This window comes from Lipotes vexillifer, unplaced genomic scaffold, assembly GCF_000442215.2.
Source record: "Lipotes vexillifer unplaced genomic scaffold, Lipotes_vexillifer_v1.1 scaffold543, whole genome shotgun sequence".
NCBI classification, from domain to species: Eukaryota; Metazoa; Chordata; class Mammalia; order Artiodactyla; family Lipotidae; genus Lipotes; species Lipotes vexillifer.
In genome coordinates, this window is record NW_006799055.1 from 1,813,852 (window position 1) to 1,826,385 (window position 12,534).

General features: G+C 41.2%; 1 protein-coding gene across 2 annotated transcripts in view; it reads left to right on the plus strand.

The window, feature by feature from the left end:
• Positions 1-12,534, plus strand: part of FLT1 (fms related receptor tyrosine kinase 1) — a 177,855-nt gene that overhangs the window by 106,538 nt on the left and 58,783 nt on the right. For both annotated transcript variants that reach the window (XM_007471438.1, XM_007471439.1), the window contains exon 14: positions 2,505-2,651. In XM_007471438.1, coding sequence (XP_007471500.1) covers positions 2,505-2,651 — 147 coding nt within the window. The remainder of the gene's footprint in view (positions 1-2,504; positions 2,652-12,534) is intronic.

The following is a 12,534-nucleotide window of genomic DNA, read 5'->3' on the forward strand; positions in this document are numbered from 1 at the left end:
CCGAGAAGTAAAAGGACCTCGGTGGGGAGCAATCTTTGGCTGTTGATAACCAGCAGAAATACTCCGTTCATTCTGATTTTCTCAGTTTGAAAGCTCCCCTTTGTTAAACTTTGGAAAGCAGCTATTTCCATCAAATAACTTAGGTTTAAAAATATGGGTTCAACGTACCTTTCCTATTTAAAATGCCAAAGTAGATTACTGTAAAGTGGGAATTGATTAAAAAACAATTCCTTGGTTGATTGGTCATTTTGAAACTTGCCAAAAATGAGAATTTTTTTTTTCCAGAAATGGGTACAAAGAAAAAATCATCATACTGTATGTTTCAGACATGTTTATATGAACTTTGTATTTCATTGAGAATCCTCTGTTCATTCTGCAGCCTTCCGGCTGCCTCTCGTCTGAAGTTTGTGTAGTACAGATAGGGCCTTTGGGAGTTCTGCGTGACGTTTCTGTTAAAAGAAGATGCTCTCTTTTATATAAGCATTGTTTTCAAATACACCTGTCAGGGAAGCCAAATCCTGACTGTGTTGATGATGTTACAGTTTGTAGCTATGAAAATAATTCGGGTGTGGTAGGCCATGTATTCAGACTTCCTTCTTCTAATAAGACCTATGGACAATGATAGATTATTTTATCATATCTAATGCCTGGGAAACAGTAAATGTGCCAGAGGAAGCTATTACAAGTATAACTCAGTGAACTGGGTCTGTTCTGAGTTTTAAATGAGGTGTGTCAAAGTTGGCTGTAAAAGATGCTAAACAGTAATATGATACTGTTCTTTATTCTCTTGTCATGTTTCACTGATATGTCTGGGGTCTTGACTGTGTAAAAATGTCAAAACTGTAATGATCAAACATGTAAGAATTATCAGAATGGAAGATTTTGATACATGGCTGCGTTTTCAATTAGGAAAGACTATTTGTAAACCCAGAACTATTAAAATGGGTCTGCCGGGGGGCGCAAGATGAGACTAGGAAAGCTACACTGAAACAGGCCAAAGGATTGTTGCTATCATGCATTTCACACTGTAGTTGACGAGTTTATAAATTAGCACTCCTTCAAGTCTGTTTTGCCTTCAGATTGCATTTTGTATAAAATGTGAAAAGACTAACGATAAGCTATGGAAATCAAAATTGAATGAGAAATCTGTTTCTCCTAACAGATAGTCACCCTGCCATGTCATGCTTTGTCAACATGTTCTCAAAGTCATATGGTAATATACTTCTTAACCTGAGATTTCTCAACTGCTTTAATGAATGCTAATCCTGAGAGTTTCCCTGCAGGAATAAAAACAGAAAGGTTTGGGGACTCGGCAGAATCCTGCAGGGACATGGAATCAAAGCCATTGCAAGGTGTCATCTCTTAGAGCGTTGTAATCACTCCTAAGCTGCTTTCACAGTGTTAGTACAATAAGATGAGGAATGGTCAGAGAGAGCTCAGACTGTGTAATTGAAACCAGTGACGCAGAATGTGTAAGTGATGCCAAAACTATTTTGATTTCTCTTCCAGGATTTGCAACAAGTGGGGGGGGAAGGATGACTTGAGAGGGGGGGGAAAGATTTCAGGAGTTGTCTTTACTCTTTGACCGTGGAAGCTTGAGTTACCAATCCAGCACCTGCCCAACTAGAATGTATACGCATCAGCAGGACTGATTCCATAAAAATAGAGACACGTACTCACGGGGGCCTTGGGGTACTGCTGTCCCTCTGTGAGATTTTAATGTTGTAATGTATTGCATCCTAATGTATTAAATCCATTTTGTTGTACTATATTGGTTGGCATTTTATTAAAATAAATTGTATCATATTTGTATGTTTTAAGAGAAAGTAATATAAAATACAATATTTGTACTATTATATAGTGCAAAAACTACAAATCTGTGCCTCTGCCTCTTGAATTAATCCTTTGTTCGTTTGCATTTGGGAAGGGATTGGAGGAGAGAGATAATCAATAAAGCTTTCAAAGTTCAAGACATTCTCCCACTTGGTCTGCTGCCTTACAGTTTAGGTTACTGACAGCTGAGTGACACAAACATATGCCCTCACCTGTTAATAAAACACAAAAATACAAAATTCGATTAGCTCATTACTATAACTCTCTGTATTTATGTAAAAACTCACTACAAGCCTATATCCAAAATCATGTCTGTTTCCTTTTTAGTTCCTAAAATATCATGCAAAATCCTTAGGTTTTAGAAAAAGCTTCTCTCAAAGAAAGGAAGGAAACTAGTTGGCCAGGCAAAAACCTTGATGTTGAAATCTAAAAATACAGAGTTGAGTTCTTGATTTTCCTCTGTGTTCTAAGAGATTTCAATTTATTGTAGTAACTTAATAAAGAGGAAGCAGTAGGCTAACCATAGAGGAGAAACTGAGGGAATAAAATACGAATGAAAACTTATAGTTGAGTTTTGCTGTTTCCCTCTCTACTTTTAAAATGTTGATATGCATATATAATAAAAGAATAAAACTGACGAGTAATAACAATTCCCTTTCTTTATTCACTAGATCAGGAAGCACCCTACCTCCTACGAAACCTCAGTGATCACACGGTGGCTATCAGCAGTTCTACGGCTTTAGATTGTCACGCTAACGGTGTCCCAGAGCCTCAGATAACCTGGTTTAAAAACAACCACAAAATACAACAAGAACCTGGTAAGAGATTTTTTTTCCTTGTGTTTACTCTTTCTTCTCACCCTCTCCTTCCCTCAAAATTCCTATCACCTCCTTTCAGGATGTCTAGAACTACTTGCTGATAGACCTGCAAAAATGAATTGGGCTCTGGTTCATGCTTATATCACTTCCAGTGAGGGATGCTGGAGTCAGGATCATATTCCTACCCCTACAGAAAGATCCTTCCAGAATCTGCTTTAAATCGTGCATTCAGGGAATTCCCTGGCAGTCCAGTGGTTAGGACTGCCAGGGCCTGGGTTCGATCCCTCATTGGGGAACTAAGATCCTGCAAGTCATGCGGCAAAAAAAAAAAAAAAAAAAAAAAACCCGGTTGGCTGCAAAGTCAGGAGCTCCTACAAACCTTCCCCCAGGTTAGAATGGCTCACAAAACTCAGGGAAACATTTACTTATATTTACCCTGCGGCAAAAAAAAAAAAAAAAAAAAAAATCGTGCATTCAGAAAGAAATGGTAAGAGCCCCTCAGAAGATGTTTCAGTTCATCTTGACAGCAGTGAAGAGTGAGGCTTTAGTTCCTTGGTTTGAGGTGTAGCAGAGCTTTGAAGGCCTGGCATAGATGAAGTTCAGAGTAGATTTATAGTCTCCTTAGTTCACTTTATAATTTCAATGATTTGGTAAAAAGAAGAATATTTTAAATTACATTTTATAATACTGGTAAAAAAAAATCTATATTCATGGTTGTGTTGTCTTTCAACAAAAAAATATATGTAGTACCAACTACACTTAAATCCGCAAGTATAAACACTATTGTGTGCCTCATGATTCCATGGTTAAATAAGAGTAAAATGAACTTAGTTATAATTTTGATTAGTAGTTACATTTATATTAAAGATAAACTAGCCATTTATTTGCAACATCCCGACAACCTAAATCAAATAACCAGCAATATGGAGTCATCCTTCAATGTGAATCCTCAAAATGAAATCTCCATTTGAGTTTGATGCACAGAAAAAGGTTGTGGTAGAGCATCTCCAATTTTAACATGTCTACAAATATCTTAGAAAGGCCTTACACTAAGCAGGTCCAAAACTGATCACATCACATGATTTTCCTCCTCTTGTACAGACATCGTGTATCCATCATCCACAGTAGAGGTGGTCTTTCTCCTTCCCCCTCTTCCTCTAATCCATCAGGCTGAGCAGGTTGTACCTACGAAATGTGAACTGTTTCTCAAATCCGTCCTTTCCTCTGCTTTCTTCTTGTCAGTCTCCTAGTTCAGGTGCTCACTGTCTATGTCCCGGACATCTGCAGGAGTCTCCTCACTGGTCTCCCTACCTCTCTTTTCTCTCTTTGCATCTGTTTTCCACACAACTAAAATGGCCCATCCCTGTTCCAAGTCTTCCACTGGCTCTCCATCACAGGACCCAGTTCGAGCACCTGACAAAGAAGGCCTTCAACAGCGGGCCCTGCCTACTTCTTACAGCTAATGCTCCCCCGCCTTGAACTTTATTTACATTCTAACAATTGCCAAACTCTTGTAGATCGCGGCACATGATATGCTGCTTCAGCCCCTACGCTTTTTTTGTTCCTGTGTCCCCTCTGCCTGGAGTACCTTCCCTTCATGGAATGCCGACCCATCCCTTAAGGCACTGGGTGTTTTCCCTCCTGAAAGCCTCACTCAACCCCTGCGAAGAGGAGGCAGGTCCTCCGTGAGTCTTTGTTATCTAGGCGTATTTCTATTCTCTCTTACTGAGTTGTTTTACAGTCACTGGTTCATGTGAGTCTGTATTATCTATGCATATTGCTACTGCCCTCTTCCTGTATTGTATCATGAGTTCATGTGTATGCTCTCTTCCTCTGTGTTTTATCATCATATCACGGCTTCATCCTGAGTACAGTGTATCTTCATGTTACTTGTATCTTGTCTTTTTGTCCTCAAAACCTGGCACAGTGCTTGGCAATCGATAAATGTTTCGTGAATGAATGAATGAATGAATGAATGACTGGTTTTCAGAAAATCTTATTCTATCCTTAGCAAGTTCACTTGGTAGCACAGATGCCTAGACTTTGGGGGAGGAGAGAGGCTGCGCCATAGAATTTTTAAAGCTAAAGGGACCTCTGGAATATCTTTAGTTCCATTTGAGGAATAGAAAATGGAGGTGCAAAGAGGTAAAGTGATTTGCCCAAGATGACACACTATTAAGAAAGGTAGTTTCGGGCTTCCCTGGTGGCGCAGTGGTTGAGAGTCCGCCTGCCGTTGCAGGGGACGCGGGTTCGTGCCCCGGTCCGGGAGGATCCCACGTGCCGCGGAGCGGCTGGGCCCGTGAGCCACGGCCGCTGGGCCTGCGCGTCCGGAGCCTGTGCTCCGCAAGGGGAGAGGCCACAGCAGTGAGAGGCCCGCGTACCGCAAAAAAAAAAAAAAAAGAAAGAAAAAGAAAGGTAGTTTCATAGAAATTTCAGCCCTTGAAGTATTCTAGCAAAATAAAAGGATGAATGAATATGTGAATAAATAATAGCTTGGGAAACAATGTCTGTAATATGCTCCCCTAAGAGATTCAGAGTTCACATTAGTATATTAAAGACCCAAAGAAGTCCTGTACTGAAAAAATCAGGTAAACTGTGCTTTTAAGTTCTGTATTCCCCAAACTGACTTGATCACAAAACATATTTTGTGAAATGTTGTAAAATGTTGGATGGTTCTTTGAAAGTAGTAAATTTGACTTAAATTCAGTTTTTGTGCTTTGGATATGGATTCAAGAATTAGAGTTGAACCAATTTGAAAGCTCATGACTGTTCTGGGATTAGAGGGAGAGACCAGGGAGTTACTATAAATGGAAAAATATTATGAGGTGTTGGGCGGGTTTGCATCCTAGCATTGTCCTCATGGGTCAGAGAATTTGGGCGACTCACTTATCCTTACCCTCTGAGCCTGTATTTCCTTATTTATAAAACTGAGATAATACTGACCACAGAGGAATGTGGTATGGTTGCCATGAGTTAATATAACTGAGCTGACCCATAGACATGGTTTAGTAGATACTATCTTCCCACCCACCTCCCTCATCTGTATAGAAATTGGCCCACGAATTGTCAGAATCTGTTGGAAGGTATCAGAAGGTTAATTAATAAGTCAGCTCAAATGTCAAACGACTCTAAATCTAACAAAGATGTCCTCCTCACAGCTTTCTTTGATCTTCTGAGGGCCAAAAGAAGAACATCTAAAAAGAGTTTTATATAAATTCTTATATAAAACCTTTCCTAAATATCATTCAAATATGCTATTATTAGCATTTATTGAGTTCCGCTATACTAAATTGTCAATTTTCTCTCTCTCTCTCTCTCTCTGTTCCCTTTATTCACTCTTTAAAACTACTATAGTTTTTTTGGAGAGGAATGTCTTAATTTTCTGGAGATAATCTCTTTCTTACATGTATTTATATGGTATTTGTAAAGTTTCATATGGAAGACTCCCATTTGAGGCGGCAGATTCAGCAGCCAATGCAACACCCTGTATGACTGTGACCCTTTTGTCCGTGTGTGTAGATATCTTCAAAAATACCACTTCTTTTATGGTTGCTTCTTTTTACAAATCTGTAAGTGAAGATTACAGATAACCAAAGTGATCATCCTTAATTCACTCACTGGTTGTTCCAAAGCTGATATGGAAAAACATCAAGATCACAGGCTGAAAAAGACTGAAAACTAGCTCATTATATCCTAAGCCTTTGGGAAGCTCAACTGAGTTTTTAAAACCTGAGAATAAACTGTACATCCTTTGGAGACTTGAGATGCATCTTTCTTTTTTTTTTTTTTTTTTTTTGTTCCTATTTATTTATTTAGGCTGCACTGGGCTTAGTTGTGGCATGCAGGATCTTAGTTGTGGCATGCATGTGGGATCTAGTTCCCTGACCAGGGATCGAACCCCAGTCCCCTGCATTGGGAGCACGGAGTCTTAACCACTGTACCACCCAGGAAGTCCCCTCTCACTGTATCTTAACTTTAGCCTAAATAATAAAGGCTAAAAAATAAAAATCCCCTGCATCGGCGGGCGGACTCTCAACCACTGCGCCACCAGGGAGGCCCGAGATGCATCTTTTTATGTGAAGCCTGGCAACTCAAAAAAGAACCTGTATACTGAGAGTATTTTGGTGACCTTGGATCATTGATAGGATCTGGCCCGTTATCATTGTTTTTGGTAAATGACAACTTACTCGATTCCAAAGAAAACAGAGAAGAGAGTTAATGCTCTGGACAAGTGGCGATCAAACACCTGCCGAGAGAATTTAGGGGAGGGGAACGTCTCCCTTCTCATTTCCTTTCAGGAAGACCTTTCCGTGGGGGCAGAGCCATTCTAGAGAAGAAATGCAATTTCTAGAAAGTTCTATGAAAGCCAAGTGGTAAGTTCTTGGGACAAGGGACATCAAGCAATGACAGAAGAGGTCCTAAGCACGCAGCTCAGGAAAGCATGTGCTCATGGGGGCAGGAAGCCCCCTCCCCAGGGCACCCACGGGCAGACTCCCTACTGCCAGCCGCACAACCCAGCACACCTGCAGGCTTCCCAGGGCCTCGACTGCATGGCCCAACCCTGCTAACTCCCATCTATCCCCATGACTTCCGCCACAGGCTGCACTGGCTCGTTTTCTCCCCCAGCCTCTGTGGCCAGTGGAGCCTCCTTTCACATCCCAGAGCACATGATCCTTCCTTCTCTCTGATGTCCACATTTTTTTTTTTTTTTACAATCTGTGTCACATCGTAGAGCCCATCACTTAGCTGTTCTCTGGTTTGAGATATACTATCTTCATAGGTTTTCTTTATCGAAAATAATAATAAAAATGTACTGAGCACTCACCAGGTAACCAGGAACTGTTAGGAGTTTTACAAATGTCTTGTTTATTGATACTTTCGACGACTGTCATCTGAGGTAGGTACTGTTATCAGCTGCATTTCCAGGTCTGTTTTGACTTTGCACACTCTTGTTAGGTGGCCGGTACTATTCTAAGCTCTTTACTAATATTAGTTTGTTTACTCCTCCTAACAATTCTATGAGGTTTGCTACATTATCGTGCCTGTTTGACAGGCTATGGGATGAGGAAGCAGAAACATAAGGGAATTAAGTGGCTCCAGGTCATAGGGTTAGTGGGTAGCAGACCAAGGTTTGAACCAGAAGAGCAACCCTGAAGCCTGGGCTCTGAACGCAGAGCACGTGGAGCTAAACGCTAGTTCCCATCACTCAGAAGAGAACAGACACTAGTTTTAAATGACCTCATGGGCATTAACAAGCATTTAAAGCAATGAATATTTTCTCATTTCCAACCCTTAAAGATTAAGCTATAGTTTATTTTTTAAATTTTATTTTTAAAAATGTAAAGCCTAGGGCTTCCCTGGTGGCACAGTGGTTGAGGGTCCACCTGCCAATGCAGGGGACGTGGGTTCGTGCCCCGGTCCGGGAAGATCCCACATGCCGCGGAGCGGCTGGGCCCGTGGGCCATGGCCGCTGAGCCTGCGCGTCCGGAGCCTGTGCTCCGCAGCCGGAGAGGCCACAGCAGTGAGAGGCCCGCGTACCACAAAAAACAAACAAACAAACAAACAAAAGGATCTTTAATACATTAGATAATTGAAAAAATACATCCTTTGTACTTTAATTTTCCTGCTTCAACACTGAGCATACAGTAGGTTCTCAATCATTCATTTTTAGTGGAATACATAGAATGGAAGAGAGATAAAGAGGAAATAAGAGAAAATACGCAAAGAGTGATAAAAGGTAGGAGAACCTCCAGATTAGACCCAAGTAAAGAACTGGGAACAATTAGGAGGGACTGATAGGGTGCAAAGTGTTGAAAGAGGGAGGTGATTTGAGACATATTTACTTTGAAGAGACAGGTTAAAAGAGAACAGAGCCACTAAAGTGAGTATAATATAAAGGACCAGGCATGAAAGGAAAATGTGAAATGACTAGTACCAGAAAAGTACCACGAGAGCTCTAAGTTGGAGACAGATTCCATGACAGTGGCTGCTTTGAGTATGGTTTGATTCTTAGGGGTAGACAGACAGGAAAGCTCCTTTAAGAAACATTCTTTCTGTTAGGCTAACCATTTTAAGGATTTGCACCCAGACTTGGAACAATGGAATGAAGTCACCCTGGAGAACCTCTGGCTCCCCAGAGTGTCTTCATAACTCCTCCAGCCACCTGCCCAAGGGACTGGCTGTTCCCCCAAAATGATCAAAAAAGTCACCTTTCTAGCTCACACTCTTCCCAGATTCTCCAGTGAGGTCCTAAAATGTTTAAAGCTGTGACAGAGCTGAGTAAGCACAGCAAGTGGGGCTGTTGGCCACTGAGTTCGTAGTGACACTGTAAGGAATCAAGATCAGTTTGCAAAGCAGGGGTGGCAGGAGGTGGGTCCAGCTTAGGTCTACACTGATGCATGCACAAACCATCTCCCAGATGGGGGTACAGAGAACACGGAGTTCCTGACAAAAGCCATTAAACTGCTGAAAAAAGTAAACCCTTCTCTGAAAATATTTCAGAGAACAGAAGGCGATACTGACCTGAGATGGTTTTAGTAAAGCCCAAGAAACCATCATCGAAATTTCTAGAACAGCAAGACATTTTCAGAATATTTTAAGATTAAAGCAGTAGGGTTGGGACCACAAAGAATTTAGGAAGAATTAATTCCGTCTCACTCTCAATGTTCCTTCCTAAGTGAGATCTTGGTCACTAGGACTACTTATCTAAGGATCTGAAAGGGGCATCTTTCTGTCGTCACTGTGTCACTGACACCAAATATCTGTACCTGTAAGTGCATATTCAGATCAAGGTGACCTACTGTCCTAGTACCTGGGGGACAGAATTACACCTGAAGTGTCAAGTGGTTTTCATAGATCTGAGAAAGATCCTGAGGAAGAGCAGAGGAGAAAGATCAATGAGGATGCTGATGCCCCAAGATGATAAACTGACCGTCACTCTCAGGCTGTTTTTGCATGATTTCCTAGAATAATGAAATTCAGAAATGTCAATTAACCTTTTGCAAAACTTGAATAGTAATTGCCTTTTCTTTCTCATGAAATGTACCCTTATGGTGCAAAATGGATTGAGAGACATTGCAGGAAAGAAATGAGTATAAGCATCCCAGGTACACACAGGGCAGCACAGGGGGAGCTGAGTGGGCTGCTCTGTTTATCACTCCCATCATGCACTGAGGCAATGTGCTCACGTGATCGGCTCATCAGCCAATCACGTCATCCCTTCCTCTTCCATCTGTGTCTTTAAGGTAAGGGGTTCTAGGTACCCAGACCAAGAAGGGCCAAGCTTCACTAGTAGATACCCCGGTAGCTCTTCATCCAGAACTCTTCTGCCAGAATATCTCAAGGTTTAGTTGTATCTGTGAGAGCAACGTAAGTAAGCATGAAGGACACCCTGACCATAGCATAGAACCGAGGCTCAGCTCTTTTCTGAGGATAAACTTCCATTTAGAAGGTAAGGGGAAAAGGAGGGGAATTAAGGGGGGATTGGAGTTGGGATAATAGCAGGGAGGTTGGCACTGCCAGAGTTCAGAGCTACTAGCCCAACCCAGACAAGAGGACCCCCGACCCTAACCAGAGCTCTAACCTGCTGAAAAACTGGAGAATTACTTCCTGCAATTATTTGCTAATGTTTGGCTGGTTTGGTGGGACTGACGCATGTAGGGCAGTGGAGCTGTAGGGTTTACATCCAGAAAAGTAACCCGTAAGTGCAGGCCCGTTTTGTACTGGAGATCAATAGAAGTTATTTATGGAGACTCAATCCTGACACCCCCAGATCCCTCTCTTTATCGTCAAGTTCCGCCGTATTTAGGTCTTACATGTACATACATAGCACCGTATCACATCCTAATGCTTTGCCCAAAGAAAACTACTTGGATGCCTTTTCCAGCCTATTATCCTCACCCCCATTCAGCCCAGAAAAGCCTCCCAAAAGCTGTCAGCCACAACAGGACCCAGCTGAGGGGTCACACGTAAGCCGGCACAGACTCGTTCATATAAACAACAAGGTCCCCTGCAAGTTGTTTACGTTTGGTTGGGTGCCTTTTTAGAAGCCCTCTTGAACGTTCAAATGAGAAATTTAGAACGTAAGAAATCGGAGAGAACTTGTAAATGTGGGCATCGCTTTAGAAAGATCCTCTCCCTTTTTTAAAAAAATTGTGGCAAAATACACATAAATTTTTACCATTTTACCCATTAAAAGTGCACAATTCAGTGACAGTAAGTATTTTAACAATGTTCTGCAACCATCACCAGTATCTAGTTTCAGAACTTTTGCATCACCTCAGACGGAAACCTCATACCCCTTAAGGCTCTTCCCTTCTGACTCTGAATTAACCTCCTCTTTTGACCTTTTCTGTGACCTCTTGTGACACATGGAACTGTACTTTGAGCATGGCCACGATCAGCAGCTTGTTTTGTCTGAAGAGCAGTCGATGTTTGAGAGACCAGTAGCAGAGAAAAAGGAAGGGAGAGCAAGAAAAACAAAGAGAGAAATAAAGATGTATGGGGATGGCGGAGGGGGAGGGCAGACTCTCCCAGGAGTCTTCCCAGAGACCTGCAGGGGCTGTGCCCTGTCCAAAGTCACTAACTCCAAAACTAAGAGCCATGGTCTGGGCTCTTGGAGTGGAAGGGGGTCTCCATCCCCAATCCACAGTTTCCTGCTTACACTGAAGCCTGGGTGACTAAAGAAGGAAAACTCAGACACTACCTGGATAAGTTTTCTCCTGCATCTCTTGGCAAAATAATGAGATGAGGTTTTTCTATCTCACAAGTTCAGCATGTGCATGGAAACCCCTCCTCCCCGCAAGGACAAACTTGAAACAGCTTAACCAGGATCTAAAGTGACACACAGCAATGCAGCTGGGGTCACCACTCTGCCCAGTTCAATTAAGGAAAATATGCCGACAAATACATTCTCAGATAAGCTAATCTGTGAACTCAGCCCACCATTTGCATGACTAAATCGCTGCTGAAAAAGTTAAATCAAGTAAATTCATTCCTCCTCCACCCACATTCAATCAAAACTTGATTTTTGCATAATCTGCTACTAAGATCTCTCCTCTCCCTCTCGCCAGCCTCCTGAAGGAATAGGTTTTGGTTTCTCCTTTTATTGCTTTAACCCACAACTGTAAATTGTTGTGAATCATAGATTTGCTTTTCTTCAAAAATATTTTATCATTCTATACATAGTCAATATTATAAAGTTTTGCAAATATATAAGTATTTGGATCCACATAGCTTTTAATCTTTCATTCAGTGGCTCTTTGTTGATGGTAAAGAGGCCTACAATTTCATTATTAAAACTCCTGTTATTTATTTTAATAAGCAATACATGAGTACATTTTCATTTTAAAAGCTCACATAGTACCAAAATAGAATAAGCTATAAAAATTTCCCTTATGGGGAATTGACACATAACTGTTTCGTGTGTATTTCATCAAAGATTTTCCATTTTTTACCTACATATGTGTATATATGCAAATGTGGGGCACAGATATATGTGAGGCAAATGATAGATGGGGTTCATTCATTCATTCAACAGCTGTTCACTGAGAGCCAGCTCTGTGCCAGGAATATACCAGGTGCTGGAAACAAAACAGGGACCTTGAATTTCCATTCTAATGGAAAAGTACAGGTAATAAATTTAACAAACAAAACTATAAGCCTATAGCATACAATCAGATAGTACTAACTACTGTGGTGAACAAAATAAGATAATGGATTACAGTAGGGCTATATGGGAAAGCCAGCATCTCTAAGATAAGTTTGAGTTGAGCTCATACTCCGTGTTTTGTTTTATGACTTGCTTTTATCACAATATATCCTGGAGATCTTTCTATGTCTGTACATATTGTCTGCCTCATTTTTTTTTTTTTTTTTTTTTTTG